Genomic DNA, 16,416 nt, shown 5'->3' with positions numbered 1-16,416 from the left:
ATAACATAAAACGGAAACAACAATATTTAAATGAAGTGTAAAATTACATTGGCTTGTTGTGCTGTAAGAAATGTGTTGAAAAGGATCCTCTCTGTTAAAAATAAATAAATCATGGTTTCTTTTATTGCTTATATCCATTTCTCACATATATTTATTTACATGTTTATCTATGTGAATGAAGTTATGTTTTTAAGTACGATTGATTTACATTTTTGTCTGTGTACAAAAATTTTTGAAAATAACAGCTTTAAATTTCTCATCTGCAAATTTATGTCTTGAAATTCTTTTGGGGTTTGCTTACAAATGAAGTCTGAATTTTGAGGAGGAAGAGTGTCTGGGAATATTGTTGAAAATTATTAAGAGTAAAAGGAAATATGTTATGCATGACCTATAGAAGCCCCGTTAGACAAGGTCTGCAATTCCGACTTTGCAGATGGGAAATGATCACATGGGTGACCAAAGGACTCATGGAAGAAAGTTGTGGATAGAGACAGTAATGAGCTTAGTATTGGAAATTGGCTATGGGTTAAGATTGATTTGTATGACTAGCGAAGTAAGTAAGCGGACCTGGATGTTGAATCGGATTTCATATGGGAAAGTCAAAGCCGACTTGATAACATATTAAATACAAGCCTACTTTGAAATACCTCATTTCTGACCGACCCCTTAAGCAAATTATTTGGCATGCAGGTTTTCGTGTTGCCCAAAAATTCAGAATAACAAGAGCTGATTGAAAGACTCGACCTGATAATGAAAATTTATTACAAAGTCAACAGAACTAAGTGCTCTTATAAGAATCTTCATTTCGTTTTTCCGATAAAAATAGACTTAAATATAAAATCTGATCTTTTCACTTTCCTTCCTTTCATTCATCAGATGAACAATAAATTTTAATTACACATAATGATGTGAATAAATCTCTTTTTTTTCTCTTACTTTTTTTTCTATAATTAACCCGAGTTTATATTTTGAATTAATACTAAAAGCTTCACTAATTTATTTACATAAAAAAATCATAATTTTTCTTCTCTATTTCGTCGACTTATGCTGACACGTTTTCAAGATTAAATGTACAAACTGCATTTACTTCTTATTTTTTACACTTTTGCATCAAATTCACACTTGAAGTGATGCTGTATGCTCATACCATTTGTACTATTACTGTGATGATGACCCATTGTTGATTGATTACTTTGCTGTTGCTGCATACGATTATTTGCATTAGGTGAGTTTTGAGGTGTGTCACTGGAATCGGGTGAACTAATACTTTGAACTATGAGACTAAGACAGTCGAGACTGGAGCCATTAATGGGTGAGTTGAATGCTAAAAGATTAAAATTGCAATTTAATTAACGGAAATAATTAGTGACGATGAGTATGCTTACTTGTAATTGGAGTAAATTTTTCACTATCCTTGCCCAGATGGTGGAGACGTTCTTTGAGGTAATTTCCAGCAGCATAGCAATTCTGACGAATAAAAAATCACAAGCATATAAATCAGTTGAATTAAATTGTGAGGTACTAATTAATATTTAAAATTAACAAACTATCAAGTCGTTCTCTAATATACATCCATTAGTCGGCAGTGAGAGAAAAGTAAGCTTCACATTTAAATTTTCTTGGCAAATTTCCACGAGCATTTTTCTTCTTTATTTCTGTTTTCTTTCCTGATCAAAATATTATTGAAACATAAATGATTTCTCTTTCAACGATCATTTTATATTCAAATTATGTTCACGACTACAATTAGTTGATTCTCCCTTTTATGGTTGTTAATCCCCTCAGTCAAAATATTTAGTTTGTTTTCGATCTTCAATCAATTAAGATTTAACTATTGTCTAACAATACAACACAGTGAGCATATTCTTTTTATTATGCTGAAAGGTAGCACATCCAGATTCTTTTGTCTTCACAGTCAACACATAATAAAAGATCACATCCGAGAAATATGAAAATAATTAACCTTATTGTGCAGAACAACTAAAAAAATTATAACTGTGCCTCGCGCAGATGTTCATCTGTTCTCAATGTCATTTGATCTCAAAGTGAGTAAGCGCCTTATATGTTTACCATACAACAAAAAGTATGTAAATGATAACACTATGTGAATATTGCGATTAATTACCATTCATAAAATAATTATTTTCATCATTAATTACTGCACCACAACAGAACATTTCGTCTCTTCTATTGCTTTGATGTTGCTACTGTGAGACGATAATTAAACGATACACTTAGGGTAAATGAGTGCGATGACAAGTGAGAAGAGCAAAGAGACACACTATAGTTGTTACATCTAAAAGGAATAAATGATTTTTAAAATGTTTCATGACGTGTCGTTATATTTTTCCAAAGAACCACAAAAAAAAAACATCTGAGACATTTTTGCTTTGAATCATCATCCATTTCCAAACATGATATGATGTCACGAGTGTTTTCATAAGCAAAGAAGAAGATGAGATCCTCACAAAACAAGAATTTGCTGCTCTTCTTTTTCAGAAGAAATTTGTATGCAATTAGCGAATTGCTTCTTGTGCCATGCAGATTTAATTAAATGTAATTGGCTCCGTTTGTTTTGTTTAAATTACTTTGTGGGATACAAATTACAGAATATGAAGATCAAAGGCAAATTAGGATCAAGAAATGAACAATTTGCATTATTTCAAGTTTGACTTTTGCATACCTAAGTACAATAGGAACTGCTAAAAGCTAATTAATTATTGGAAATGGCGTGCTAGTGATAACAAAAGCTAACTATGTGCAAATACATTTAGTTCTAGTTCTTATGTGTTAATTAATGGACCGAATTTAAAGACGTACGTAAATAAAATTAGGTATCATTATCACCTTAAGCTTGTGGAGTTTTTAGGTAAGTTACTTTATTTTTCGAACAAGAAGTATGTGGCACGTGCCTCGAATCAATGTAATAATGACCTTCGAATCACACTCGGATTAGGTTAACTGTGTCGGTATCTGTCATACATATATTAAGCAGTACCTCAAGTAGCCGATCATTTAGTCCACAAATTCTTCTGAATTCAACTTGTGTTAAGATTTTCAGGACCCCAAGTCCTCATATACTGCATTGAGTTCACAAGCAGATGCAAATCAGACCAATAAATCCAGAAATGCCACATATTATACCTCATCTCTTGATTCTTAAGTCACAAAAAGTTTTATTTACAGTAAACTTCTACAAATGAGCGGTGATCAAGATGATGAAGGAAAAAAATTCATGTAAAGCATGAAAATAAATTTTTAATTATACAAGTTATAAATGTCATGTTTTTACGCCTTTTTGTACATTTATATTCGAGGCTTTTATACAGTTTGTTATTATTTCTTCATTATTTATCGAATGTATGAAATTCAACATAAATGAGATGTTTTAAAATACTTGCAGACTACTCGACTTTAATGGTTATGAAAAGCTGTAAAATTAGCTTTAATCCTTTATAAAATATACTTTTTCCTCCCTCATTTTTATTAGATGATTTCGTGCCTTTAAACTAAAAATTACTCAACTAATACGTGAAGGAACAACTTTTATGATGATAGAGTGGAAAATCGTAAAATGGCATTAATTATTCTCAAAACGTGAAGGAATTTAAGAAGTGTTGATGATCAACTCAGTAGTTTCATTTCATTTTTATTAAGGATGTGGAAATTTTAGTGAAAAATTCCCAGACAGGCTATTTGCCTCATTTATTCTCGATCATCTGATTTTCTAGCTCAATGAAATTTCATGGTACAAATCTATGAATCAAATTGGTTGCGTAGCTCTATATTGATTTCATTATATTGAGTATGGCTCATGAGTCACAAGCCTCGGTGTGTATGGCATAATTTTGATTTGATGCAGAGTCACGCAACCCTGTTGCCAAATTTTGAATTAATCAACCGACTTGGATTACTCGGGAAGATATTCAAATGGCATTTCATAAGATCCATTAATTACTCTATGCATAGTCACATCAATTTTGTCAAATATAAATATATAGCCACATATCATCCACACGTCAACAACGATTTTCGGACTAAATTTCAGAAACGCGTGGAAAGCCATAAAAAAATTTAAAATTTATTTAACTGATGTAGTTGAGTAACAAAGAATCCTGCATAAATCATAGTCAAAGATCAAGAAAATATCTCGACTCTGTCAAAGATGAAATAAATTTTGCTTTATTGATTGTTGAAGTTAATCAAACGTAAAGTTAAAGACTTTAACCGAAATTAATTTTTATTGTCATCAGCATTATCATTGCCATGAAATCAAGATTTCAAAGCAAATTTTCTTGACAGCTAATAAATTAACGTTGAAATTTCTCTCTTTTGTATTTCCTTCATGCTCAACGATTTTCTTCAAGACATTTAATTTGCCTTCATGCACTTTAAGTAGCGCCAAAAAATCACTGAGGATCACATTTTTTGCGGAAACATCTGTATGACAATTAAATGCAGATTTAAAGAACCCAGAAGGACATAGCGACACCAAATGCCGCCTCTTCATGAGTTCCATATGACAATCATATTTAAGTTTTGTGTCGCTCGGGTTAAGTTAATTTCTAAAACGAGACTTGAAACTTAACAGACAGCCAATTGTCTCTATTTTTACAAAAATGATTTTTTAAAGACTTTACAAAAGTAGAAAATATTTTCTTGAAATTGTCATCCAATGTTGACCTGAACAAATTACCATTATCAATCACAACAAAGAATGAGTTGAGATCATGAACATTTAATATGAATATTTAGAGCGCATATTTATGACAGTATAAGTCATAAAACTCTATATAACGATTGAGAGATCGGTCTCTGATGGGAATCGAACCTTCGTACTCACATAAGGGTGATACAGATGTCCGGTCTATTGCCAAGTATGTTGTCTAACCACTCGGTGACAGAGACCTTACTCTCGAACTGGCAAATTCGCCTATATATGACTCGATACCATAGACTCCAATCTGCACAGACACAGTTAAGGTATCCTCATCGTTTTGTGCTTTTGGTAACAACATCGGTACTAATTTAAATATTTCTATCCATTTCTATATGACCTCAAATCGCTATGTATAAGATTAGGAAATCTAACAAAGAATGCTTAATTCTTCTGACAAAATGAATAATTTGTCCATATAATCTTCTAAAAATTTCAAATTCTTAAAAGAAAATAGAGAAAGAAGATGAAAAATCTTGTGTGGCCTCATCGGAAACTCATCTCATTTGTTAAGTTGCACCTTATTATAACACTTTCCACATTTTCATGACAGAGATTTTGACACTCTCATGATATTTACTGTCATGACATGCAATGTGTGTCTCACTGCAACAACCATCCCGTCATTTAGTCAAATGGCTTATTATTACATAAAATAAGAACAGGAGATAGAAAATAATAAAATAGCGACATTAATAAAATGTTGTCATAAATTTGTCATTTTTCATGTTAATAAAGGCAGCGAGTAGTTAAATTTAAAGATAATTTAATTTGTTTTAAAGAGATGAAACCTTCTTTTATGACTCTAATGTGAAAAGTGATATCTTCTCATCCTAAATCGTTTAATAATTGATGGTGGTCTTTAGCAAATATGAATTTTACATCTACAAACTTTTTTCTTGGTAATCACGGGTAATTTATACGTTTTGCAAGTTTTTAACAAGTCAGTTAAACGCCTCACTTACTGGATTTATGTTCATGGATCCAAAGAATTTATTAATGTCATTAACAAGTCTGCGGGGACAAATTTTTCTTCTCTCATTTTCATCTCATAAAAGATCATTCGTAAGTGACGTCTTTTGAGGAATTAAGGTTTTGGACTGAGAGCAGTAGGGCGTATTAAGGTGGTCAATCCCCCTCTCCCTCCTTATACTTTCTCTCCTCTTCAGGATCGTAGTTCGGGATGGGGTTGACTTAAAATGAGTGACTCTAGTCTCCTCAAGTCGTGTTGCCTAAGACCACTTTAATACCTCAATACCCCTTTTGCTAAGAGGACTGAAATCTAACCAGAAACAAATGGACCCTCAATAATGATCAAGTCTGAAGGGAATTAAAATTTTTCAATATTTACTCATCCACGATATTGTGTATCAACGACTACATATTTTTAAAAAAGACCGGATTAAATTGTGTCAACTGTAATGGAATCGTTGAAAATTGAAATTTTCCTTCTCGTTTCCCCTTGATGCATGTAGGTATATATATATATACATTTTTCGTTTCCATCCCAAAACATTAAAATTCTCGCGTGTCATCGTAAAAAATCTTTAAATGATGATCCCCTTAACAAAAATTGAAAGAAGAGAAAAAAAAAAAATACTTACGATCACATTTCAAGTGGGGAAATGCATATCTGATGTATTAGCATACAATGTATATCACGTAAGAGTGACACGATTCTATAATTTAATCCTCACTATTTCTCTATATATTAATTTATCATTGAATGAGTCAAAAGTAAAGTCAAATGAAAATCTCTGATTTTTCTAGCCAGCAACAACAAAAAAATTTCATCGTTTGCATGTTTGAGCGTTTTGAGATTTTGTTTTGACATCAACATATTGTGTTTGAATTAAAAGGAAAGAAACTTTATGTGCTTGTGACGGTGAAAAATTATCGCTAAGAGTATTTTCCTTGTATATTTCCTTCTTATTTATTCATATGATATAAAATGTTGCGACTTTCAGTTTATTTAAGAGTTACCCGAAAAAAATTTAGGAACTGTTGATCATCAGAGAATTAAAAATCAAAATATTGTTGTATAGTAAGCATCATGGGCGTTTTGTTTATTGGAAGAATATTCCACTAAATTTATTGGAATTACTGTTTGATAACGATATGTATGTGCTTGGATTTAAACTTGAAATTTTAAAAATAAACTAATATGGATTAAGTCTTTTTTAGAGAATATATGAACGATTGTAGGATGTGTTGAGCAATTACTAAGGTTGTATAAATCATTTTCTGAGTTTCTCTAACTATATCTAAAGCAAAATTAGATGATCATTCATGTCACAAAGCCAGGTATATCTTTCCTTGACTGCATATCACTCAGTTTCATTGCCATTTGAGCGATTCTGTTTAAATATGCCAACTGTCGTTGAGTATTCAAATTATATTTGCAACTTCAATTAGTTGATTTTCCCCTTTCATAGTTGTTTACCCTTTCATTCATCAATATTTTAGTCTGTTTTCTAACTTCAAACAATAAACATCATCCTTTAATCTGTAAGGAAGTCCTTAATTATACTTATTTCTGAATATACATTATGTCGGAATTTGTTGATGATAGTTGAGATAAACATCAACAAATTTCATTCTTTTTCAATCCACAAAACTAAGACATAAATGCAAAAAAAAATGCAAAAAAAAATCCCAAATTTTGCATACAGTTCATCATTCCAAATTAATTAACCTTAATTACTCAATTTCATTTTCATATTTATCATTTCACATTTTTGACTATTTGACTCCATTAAGTCTGTAATAATTCATTATTCATGTTTTTAAAAAGGAGATAGCTGGATGTAAAATGATGCGATTTTTTGTCACCCACTCGGTTTGCACACACGCATTAATGAAGATCAACTTTCGTGGATCGTTTAAAATGTTATTATTGGAATAAAAAAAGTGAAAATTTACTTGAATTTCCCGAGGAAAAAGTATATCCAATGTTTGTTTATTTCACTCATATGAAAATTCCCTCAAGTATTAAAAATGACAAAAAAAGATATGATTTATATCCGAAAGTTTATCATTTTGTCAAATCAAACGAGACATGATCAAGAAGTAACTCGATAGGAAAAGACTAACAATGTATTTGAAACAGGCACAGAAGAAGAAGTACATAAGAATTTGACGTGGAAATTTGTTAAATCGTTGTGCATCATTTCCCAAGCACACATAAATCAAAATTAACTTACCATGTAATCTTGAACAGTCGGTCGTCCACTTGAATGTTCGCTGAAGCAATCTGGACTTTGTCGTAAAGGTGGCGGCGTTTCCTGTTGTTTTATTTAATGGAAATTTTTCATTTTAGAAAAATATTGTCAAAATAAATTTTGGTAACTTTTTTGACATCACCTGCAATAAGTCTTCCAATGACTCAATATATTCAATCGCATTTCGAAGGATTTCCACTTTTGGTAGTCTTTGGTTTGGGTTTGTGCTTGTTCGTCTCTTTAACAACTCAAAGGCTTCGTTCACCTTAAAAATGATTTTTCTTGTTGATGAAAAATGTCCGTCGGGAAAATTTTTGTGAATCTCGAGCATTGTGGGATCTTTGGAAGCATCAAATAATTCTCAGCTAATTAAGGAACCAGGATTTACTTTTTAATGCAAGAGACCATCTAGCATACCTAGATTATCTTAAAAATCTCTTAATACCCAAGATTCCACTCTGCTCAGACACAACACCTACCTTTCTCAGTCTTCTTCTTTCCCTCAAGGTAGCAGCTCTACGACGATCAACAGCGACACTCTTCTTTTTGCAAGCTTTACAAGCCCATGTTAGACATGGTCTTGACTTTCCCGAAATACATTTTGGTGCCAATATATGTTCTTCCATTGATGCAATAGAACTCATACTGCTACTGTCATCGATCATGTCGATATGTTGCGATAATAATCCACTCATTTTTGATTCAAGCATGCTTGATATATTTTCATTGAAATCATGTGAATTTATGTGATCATAGCTCGATTTATGTTTTGCACTGATTTGATTATTTGATTGATCTTTTCTATTTGTACACTGATTATATTTTGTCATTTTGACAACCTTATTTTGTAATCTTAGATATTGCACAATAAATCCCGGCACAGACGCGATAGAATTTTCTACAGACAATAATAAAATAAATTATTTTAATTTTCTTGTCAACTTTTCAAACAAGAATCCAACCGTAATCGTCAAATTTCGTCAATCGACTGAATGTAGATCTCCTCTAGGAATGAAAATCTTCCTCAAGTCAGACATTTACATAAAATAATATTTAAATATAAGTATCTACAAATATATTTGTATGATGATACATTTTTCTTCATGTCTTGTGTCTTAAAAGTAAGTAGATGATCAAGAAAGAACTGAGAATCACACATATGTGACAGAAAAAAATTGTCTCTCTCATTTTTCATACGGTTGGAAAAATCTTCTCGAGATAGTTTTTCATGTCAACAAAAAAATTATTCCTTCTTTTTTATGCTCAAGAGACTGTGAAAGATATTGTTGATAATTTATCTAAGGAAAATATTCATGTAATGTCCAAAAGGAATTGCAAAAATGTCTCAAAATTTCCGGTATTAAACTTAATGTTTTTAGTTATTTGATCATCATCATAAATGATGCGGTCATGCTTCTGTTGAAGTGTAGGTGGAGCTTCATCTTATGCTCTCATCTATTTCCTTTACTCTCTTCTCTTTTGAGGATCCTCATCTGTTTGATCTTCTCGCCTACTTTTTTTTATGATTTTTTTTGCCTATGATTTATTCTTGGTTAATAGACATGCTTGCTAGATTTGATTGTCAAGTCACAAATTTTTCACTTTTTCAAAGCCTACTTTAATCAAAAAACACCTTTTAAAAATTTGAAATTTTTAAATTTTTTGAGATTTGATCAAAGATTGTTTGGTTTTCAACAATTTTTTAACATTTTTTGATCAGAGTAAACTCTAAATTTTGACCAAAATTCAGGAATTCCGTGAAAAATGCGCCTAATAAAAGTATATCCAACTTAAACTCTTCATCAGGCTGAGTCACTTATCTACACGATTTAAAATTAAAGATCAGTTTAGAATAATTCATATAAAATAATCTCTACCATATGTCTCCTTTTCGACGCATTGCTCAGAAATATGAATTCTCGGATGAGATGTAAAATTCGCATATTTTCAAACTAAATCATGTGAAAATCCATCCAACAGTGTCTGGCGAGGACTGCGACATAATAAATGTTGATAAATGTTTGTATACATCACAAATTTTCATACGGAAATTTCTAATCTAGAATCGTCATCATGTGTGTGTGGCATGAGAATGAGTATTATTCATGATGCATGAGATTAAGAGATCGCACACAATAAATTTGTGATTTTATAGCGCGTTGTAAATGATTGTCATTTATATGCAGTAGGTTGTATGACATTTTAATGATTTTTATTTTCATGTTGCAACGTCAAAATGGAAAGAATAAGTATGAATTTTTTTTGCTCCTAAGGATGATGAATGTGATGTGACTTAATCTCTCTTAATTTTAACAAATTTTCTGTTTAAATCATCGTAATGCACAACGTCTAACATGATGTTCATTTGCAACAGATTCACTGTCTAGTACCTGTCTTTGAATTTTGTTTGCAGCCATGATCTTAATTTCTGTTCTTCTTGCTTCTCTTGAGGCTTGTTTGTTCGTGATGTTACTCATAACGTTCATATGAGATTTGAATAATATTTATTGTACATAGTCGTAAACCCCTTTTCATACAAAAGTTCAGTCTATATTTGAACTCTGAAGAATAAACATCTCATTTATAAATAAATCTATTAGAAATCAAACTGTAAATAGAGCTGATAACTAGACATCATTGCCAAACTTCCTCAAAATTGGATTCCGTTGAGGAAAACCGAATAATAGCTTCTGGGAATTGAAATCCCTACTAAATTAAAATTTCAAGGTGGAAAATGAACCGTAAACAGACAATTTTCCTCAGCATATCCACATCCATGTGAATTAAAACCTGCAGATGTGTATAAGTGCAGCATTAAATTTTTGCGTGTTAATTGGCACTGCAAATTTTTCAAATATGACAAATTCTAGGAAAAGTTTCGCATTTTTCATTTACTGAAAATTTAAAATTTTACGCTTTATTAATGCAGAAAGAGAATTGTCTCATAAATTACAGCGCAATGAATTTATCTAAGGTATTTAAATGAATATGAGATTTTTCTCTTAGATCCTCTGATCTCAACGATGCGTGATGATGCTATAAAGGAAATGGATTCCATAAAATCTTATTAAATTATGACATCAATTGAATCACAACGACAATATGCTATCTGAAGAAAAGAAATCATAAATCGTGCTGTATAATGAGCCATGAATCGTGTCACTAGTCGGCACAAGAATTTTCAACAAGCCATCTTCTTCCCATATCAATTTTGTCCCCTCAAAAGAAAATTTATTGATGAACGAAAATTCACTGACTGCCTTTTTTTCTCACTTTCAATCTTGCAGAATAAAAAATATGTTGATGAAAAATTAAGCTGAAATTTTGCACACTTTCTCGGGTTTTTTGATTTCAACTGTCATCATTTAAGGTGAAATTTATTGATAATCTTCTTTTTATGTAGTCGCATTTTACATTTATTTTCTACGAACATTTTCATTGTTGTCTGCGATCTACGTAAGAGAAAATATAGATTCGGCATTTTATTGAGTAAGATTCCGACGACAGAAGAAATGAAAATTGCGAAAAAAGTTGGCACACGATCAGTGGGTTGAATTATTATTATTGAGAATGTTTTGTTTTTAAGGAGTCGACTACAAATGATGTTAAACTTTCAAACACCTTTCTGATCTTTGAGTTACCTGATTTCCCATTAAATATTATTTATAAGCTTGTTCTAAGCTTGTTTTGAGTTTTAAGAATTTGAAAGTTACTGGATCTCATCAAATAGTTTATAATATGCCAAAATGTTACTGTATCTGTGTATTTTGATGGACATAACTTTTGATCAACCCCCAAAATCACAGTCATTCATTGAAATATTTTTTGAGACAATTTCACTGCATCTTGTAATAAAAAGTCATACAATAGTAGTTCGCAACGTCTCATTTGAGCCTTTCTTCTCCAATCTGCCGCAATTCCCTTACTTATTTATATATCTCGTCTCGAAAATTTCAAGAATTCAAGAGTTTATGCTTGAAATCAGCTTCATGTCATGTTGCATATAACAAATTTCTTCATTTTTGGCGTCATACTCCTTGACTTTGTTCTGTTATTCAACCCAAAATAACACACAAAGAATTTAAATGCCACATAATTAACATCAACATTTATCGCAATAATTATTTCTCTTGCTTAAGCCTTTAACAACATTTATTGCCATTAGAAAGAATTTTCTTTCGTTGTTAAAAATTTTTATAAATTATTTTAATTAACATGTTTGTCTGCCTGTGCAAATTTCTTAATTCTTGATTATTTGTGGATGCTTTAGACACAACAATATGAATACATAATAATGTAACTTGATCAGATGTGGTTTTGTCTACTGGATCTTTGAATAGAGCTTGAAGCTGGATTTATCTCTGACTTCCGTTTCTCAATTGACAAGTCCGATGCCTCTTTAAGCACAATCCATTGAAAAATCCCTCAACTACTTAGTTAATTTATGATTATTCCCTTAGGAAATATCAAAACTCGGAAACAATGTAAAATATTACCAAAAATAAGAGGATATGACACTTATGATTCTCTCTTAAAAATTACATCATTTTGTTGTGGAAGGATGCAGCTACTTAAGAGATCATATCGGAAAAACTTCTATATTTTACAAATCTTAATGCATTAAATGTGTTAACGTAGGCAATAGATAAACATAACTTGTTTTCTAAATAACATCTGACAAAAATATTCGGCATCGTGCTATAGAGAATGCCGACTTTATTCCTTTCAGAAGATTTAACGCTGTTGAAACGGTGTTGTTTTCTTAGGGATTATTAAGATAGAAAACATGAAATTTATGATTTATTATGTATGATTTAGGAAAATTGTATCTTATTTAGTACTCGAATTGCTATTGATTTTGTATAATGTAATTTTTGGCAAAAACACTAAAGGCATTTACATTAAAATCAAAATCACTCAAGCGTATAATTGGAATCAAGCGTGTTAGACAGCAGTTTCAAGTTCCGCTTTGTTCTAGTTGGAATGTTAATTACTATGCTTATTTATTGATAAGAAGAACTTGATTTGATGAATGAAATGTTTATTCTTTGGAGTTTAAAATCAAACTAAAATATTCATATGAAGGGGTCAACAACTGTGAAAGGGGAGAATCGACTAATTGCAGTTGCAAATATAATTTGAATATTAGACGGCAGTTGATCTCAACAATTCGGACAGCATTTCAGTGTGAGTAAAAATTAATAGGAGCTAGATCATCAGTAAGTAATGCTACTACAGTACACCCGTCAGTCTCTTACATTGTGACAGACTGTAAGGAAACCCAATAGAGATATCAAATTTTTCGCCATTTGACTTTGGTCTTTATGACTATTTTGTCGCATAGAAAAACATCTTTATGTGATACATATATTCCAAGTGTCATGTTACATTACATCCATTCATAAATATTTAAGATACATATTTAATATGCATGTTGTCTCTTCATCTCAAACAGATTGGTAATTAGTCGTGTAACATTCGAAACGCCTGAACATTATTTTAATTTTATTTTCCTATTTTTTTCGTGTTTCATGACTGCAAGGGAGGAACAAGAAGAAGTTCTTTTACGACTATTTATATATTTTCCATGTAAAAATGTTGTCGAATGTTTTGAAAGATGACTTTTGTTAGAATATTTTATTCGCCTTATTGAGAATTGAAGTAATAAGACAGAATTGGTACCAAAGAATAAAGGAAAGGAGGAACGACAGTCACGCTACATAAAAATTTATTCCTTCTTTTTTTAGATTTTTAATTGCTCAATTAAAATTTTACGCGTGTTGCAATTAAAGAAAGTAATTCAGAGTTTTCCTTTTTTATTGTGCATCATCATCATGAGCATCAACAGTTTCAAGCATCTACATTTTCTTCTTCATTTGTAGAATTAATTGATGTTTTCAGAAAAATCATGAGAAACGGAAAAAAAATCGTCATAAAAACCCAAAAGGTCATGATAAGTATTGACTTTATCCATCCGGTGAAGATGTAGAAAATTTTCAAAGGCCATAAATTTGTCACAAATCCACAAAGAATCTAAACTGAACAACAACATTCTTCAGTAAGCTAAAAAGAGGGTGAAACTCTTTTCTATCCATTCATCACATGCGTGAATGAAACAAATTCCCAATTGACCAATTTATTTGAAAATAATAATACATCCAATTCCGTTAATCAGATCAAATTTATGGCTCATTTTTATTACTCATACTGACTCATACATTTGAATATTTTTGTGATGTTATAAAATGAGAGAAAAGAAAATGTAGCATCAAAACCGTTAGACATGTGATGGTATTTTTCAAAAATTATAACGTCTTTGAAAAAATCAAAAAATTATTGATTTTTATGAGAAAGGGATCGTTGATCTTAAAAAAGTTGACTTTGATTGAAATTGACTAATTTTATAAAATTCAAGTGTTAAAGAAATGTTCTATTAAACGAGAATGTGTGTCAATAGGTCAATAACAATCCGTTACTAATGGACACAAAAATAATTTTCTAACATTGAGAAGCTTCTAGAAGGTTTTAAGATCTAATAAGAATTTCTATCACAGTCAACTCTTTTAAGATCACAAATCCCCCTGAGCATACGCAGTTATAACTAGCAGAAGAAATATTGTCAAAATTTTATTAATATAAATTAAGAGAGAAATCTAAAGTTTAAATCAGTGAAAATGCGTGAAATAGTACATGTACAAGTTGGACAATGTGGTAATCAAATCGGTTCAAAGGTAAATTATAATTAAATTATTGATTTTTTTGAAAACGCATTTTTCTTTAGAAAATTTTAATTTAACATAGTTAAATGTCGTAATGTGTCTTCAGGAAGCACTTTAAGATTTATTTCAAGTTGTTAATACATTATCCCAATAGTTTTGGGAAGTAATATCTGATGAACATGGAATTGATGCAACTGGATGTTATCATGGAGACTCAGATCTCCAACTCGAACGCATAAATGTTTATTACAATGAAGCGTCGGGTGGAAAATACGTTCCAAGATCTGTACTTGTTGACTTGGAATGTGGAACAATGGATTCGGTCCGTGCTGGACCGTTTGGACAGCTATTCAGACCAGATAACTTTGTATTTGGTCAGTCAGGAGCTGGTAACAACTGGGCAAAGGTAATTAATTAATAATTTTAGAAAGTTGATTGACTTTATCTACCTACGCTTTTTTTTCAACATTACCATATTAGGGCCATTATACAGAAGGTGCCGAATTGGTAGATTCTGTTTTGGATATTGTCCGTAAAGAATCTGAAGGATGTGATTGCTTACAAGGATTCCAATTGACACATTCCCTTGGTGGTGGAACTGGAAGTGGAATGGGAACTTTATTGATCTCAAAAATACGTGAAGAATATCCAGATCGTATTATGAATACGTATTCAGTTGTTCCATCACCAAAAGTATCTGATACGGTCGTTGAACCGTACAATGCAACTTTATCAGTCCATCAATTGGTTGAGAATACAGATGAGACATACTGTATTGACAATGAAGCACTTTATGATATTTGTTTCCGCACATTAAAGCTAACAACGCCAACATATGGCGATTTAAATCATCTCGTCTCATGCACAATGTCTGGAGTTACTACATGCTTACGTTTCCCAGGTCAATTGAATGCAGATTTACGCAAATTAGCTGTAAATATGGTTCCATTCCCACGTTTGCATTTCTTCATTACTGGATTTGCACCGTTAACATCTCGTGGATCTCAATCATATCGAGCATTAACTGTTCCAGAACTAACTCAACAAATGTTTGACGCGAAAAATATGATGGCAGCTTGTGATCCACGTCATGGACGATATTTAACTGTCGCAACCATCTTCCGTGGACGAATGTCTATGAAAGAAGTTGATGAACAAATGATCAATATTCAGAACAAAAATAACAGTTATTTCGTTGAATGGATACCTAATAATGTTAAGGTAGCAGTTTGTGACATTCCACCAAGAGGACTCAAGATGAGTGGTACATTTATTGGTAACTCGACAGCAATTCAAGAACTGTTTAAGAGAGTCTCAGAACAATTTACTGCGATGTTCCGTCGTAAAGCTTTCTTACATTGGTATACTGGCGAAGGAATGGACGAAATGGAATTTACAGAAGCCGAGAGCAACATGAATGACTTAATATCAGAATATCAACAATACCAAGAAGCAACAGCTGACGAGGACATTGAAGCCGATTTTGAGGAAGAAGAGGAGCAATAAATTTATTTTTCAGGCATGACATTCTTCCTTTTTGTTTCCAAATTATTTGATGTAAGGGATTTGTGTATCGTCATAAGCAAAGTTATGATCATAATTCATGTTTAATAAATTATTAATAGTTGACGCTTGCTTGGCTTCACCACAGCACTTAAAATTTGTTTTCATTTTAAAATTTTCAGTATGACAGCAAAATATTCGTTAAGAAACGTCAATCACATGGAAGTCAAAACTACCGCACAAATTTCAAAAATGA

General features: G+C 31.5%; 2 protein-coding genes across 5 annotated transcripts; one reads left to right on the top strand and one right to left on the bottom strand.

The window, feature by feature from the left end:
- Window positions 1–94: 94 nt before the first annotated feature.
- nau (myogenic-determination protein nautilus) lies at window positions 95–8,950 on the bottom strand. Its single transcript, XM_070637614.1, has 5 exons — window positions 8,418–8,950; window positions 8,081–8,203; window positions 7,921–8,001; window positions 1,386–1,467; window positions 95–1,324 (listed from the first exon to the last, which is right to left on the bottom strand). Exons 1-5 carry the CDS (start codon window positions 8,766–8,768, stop codon window positions 1,098–1,100), a joined length of 864 nt encoding a protein of 287 aa, XP_070493715.1. The 5' UTR covers window positions 8,769–8,950; the 3' UTR covers window positions 95–1,097.
- Window positions 8,951–14,498: 5,548 nt separating this feature from the next.
- LOC139088474 (tubulin beta-1 chain-like) lies at window positions 14,499–16,317 on the top strand. Of its 4 annotated transcripts, none has more exons than XM_070637712.1 (3): window positions 14,499–14,669; window positions 14,812–15,063; window positions 15,138–16,317. In XM_070637712.1, the coding sequence occupies exons 1-3, from the start codon at window positions 14,613–14,615 to the stop codon at window positions 16,161–16,163; spliced, it is 1,335 nt and encodes a 444-aa protein (XP_070493813.1). In that variant the 5' UTR covers window positions 14,499–14,612; the 3' UTR covers window positions 16,164–16,317. The 4 variants fall into 4 exon arrangements, with proteins under 4 accessions (XP_070493813.1, XP_070493814.1, XP_070493815.1 ...); XM_070637713.1 differs by having other exon boundaries at window positions 14,511–14,669; window positions 14,740–15,063; XM_070637714.1 differs by having other exon boundaries at window positions 14,525–14,669; window positions 14,720–15,063.
- The last annotated feature ends 99 nt before the right edge of the window (window positions 16,318–16,416 follow it).

This window comes from Chironomus tepperi, unplaced genomic scaffold (assembly GCF_022539635.2).
Source record: "Chironomus tepperi strain 1889 unplaced genomic scaffold, CSIRO-AGI_Ctep_v1 contig_163, whole genome shotgun sequence".
Classification (NCBI taxonomy): Eukaryota; Metazoa; Arthropoda; class Insecta; order Diptera; family Chironomidae; genus Chironomus; species Chironomus tepperi.
Note: the sequence above shows the minus strand (reverse complement) of the source record. Positions and strands in the feature narration are given on the sequence as shown.

Coding starts and splice junctions, on each gene's coding strand:
- nau (XM_070637614.1), bottom strand. CDS start 8,768: ATGACAAAATATAATCAGTGTACAAATAGAAAAGATCAATCAAATAAT. Junction 1,468..7,920: donor CGACTGTTCAAGATTACATG/GTAAGTTAATTT, acceptor TTTATTCGTCAG/AATTGCTATGCTGCTGGAAA. Junction 1,325..1,385: donor AAAATTTACTCCAATTACAA/GTAAGCATACTC, acceptor TTAATCTTTTAG/CATTCAACTCACCCATTAAT.
- LOC139088474 (XM_070637712.1), top strand. CDS start 14,613: ATGCGTGAAATAGTACATGTACAAGTTGGACAATGTGGTAATCAAATC. Junction 14,670..14,811: donor GTAATCAAATCGGTTCAAAG/GTAAATTATAAT, acceptor TTATCCCAATAG/TTTTGGGAAGTAATATCTGA. Junction 15,064..15,137: donor CTGGTAACAACTGGGCAAAG/GTAATTAATTAA, acceptor TTACCATATTAG/GGCCATTATACAGAAGGTGC.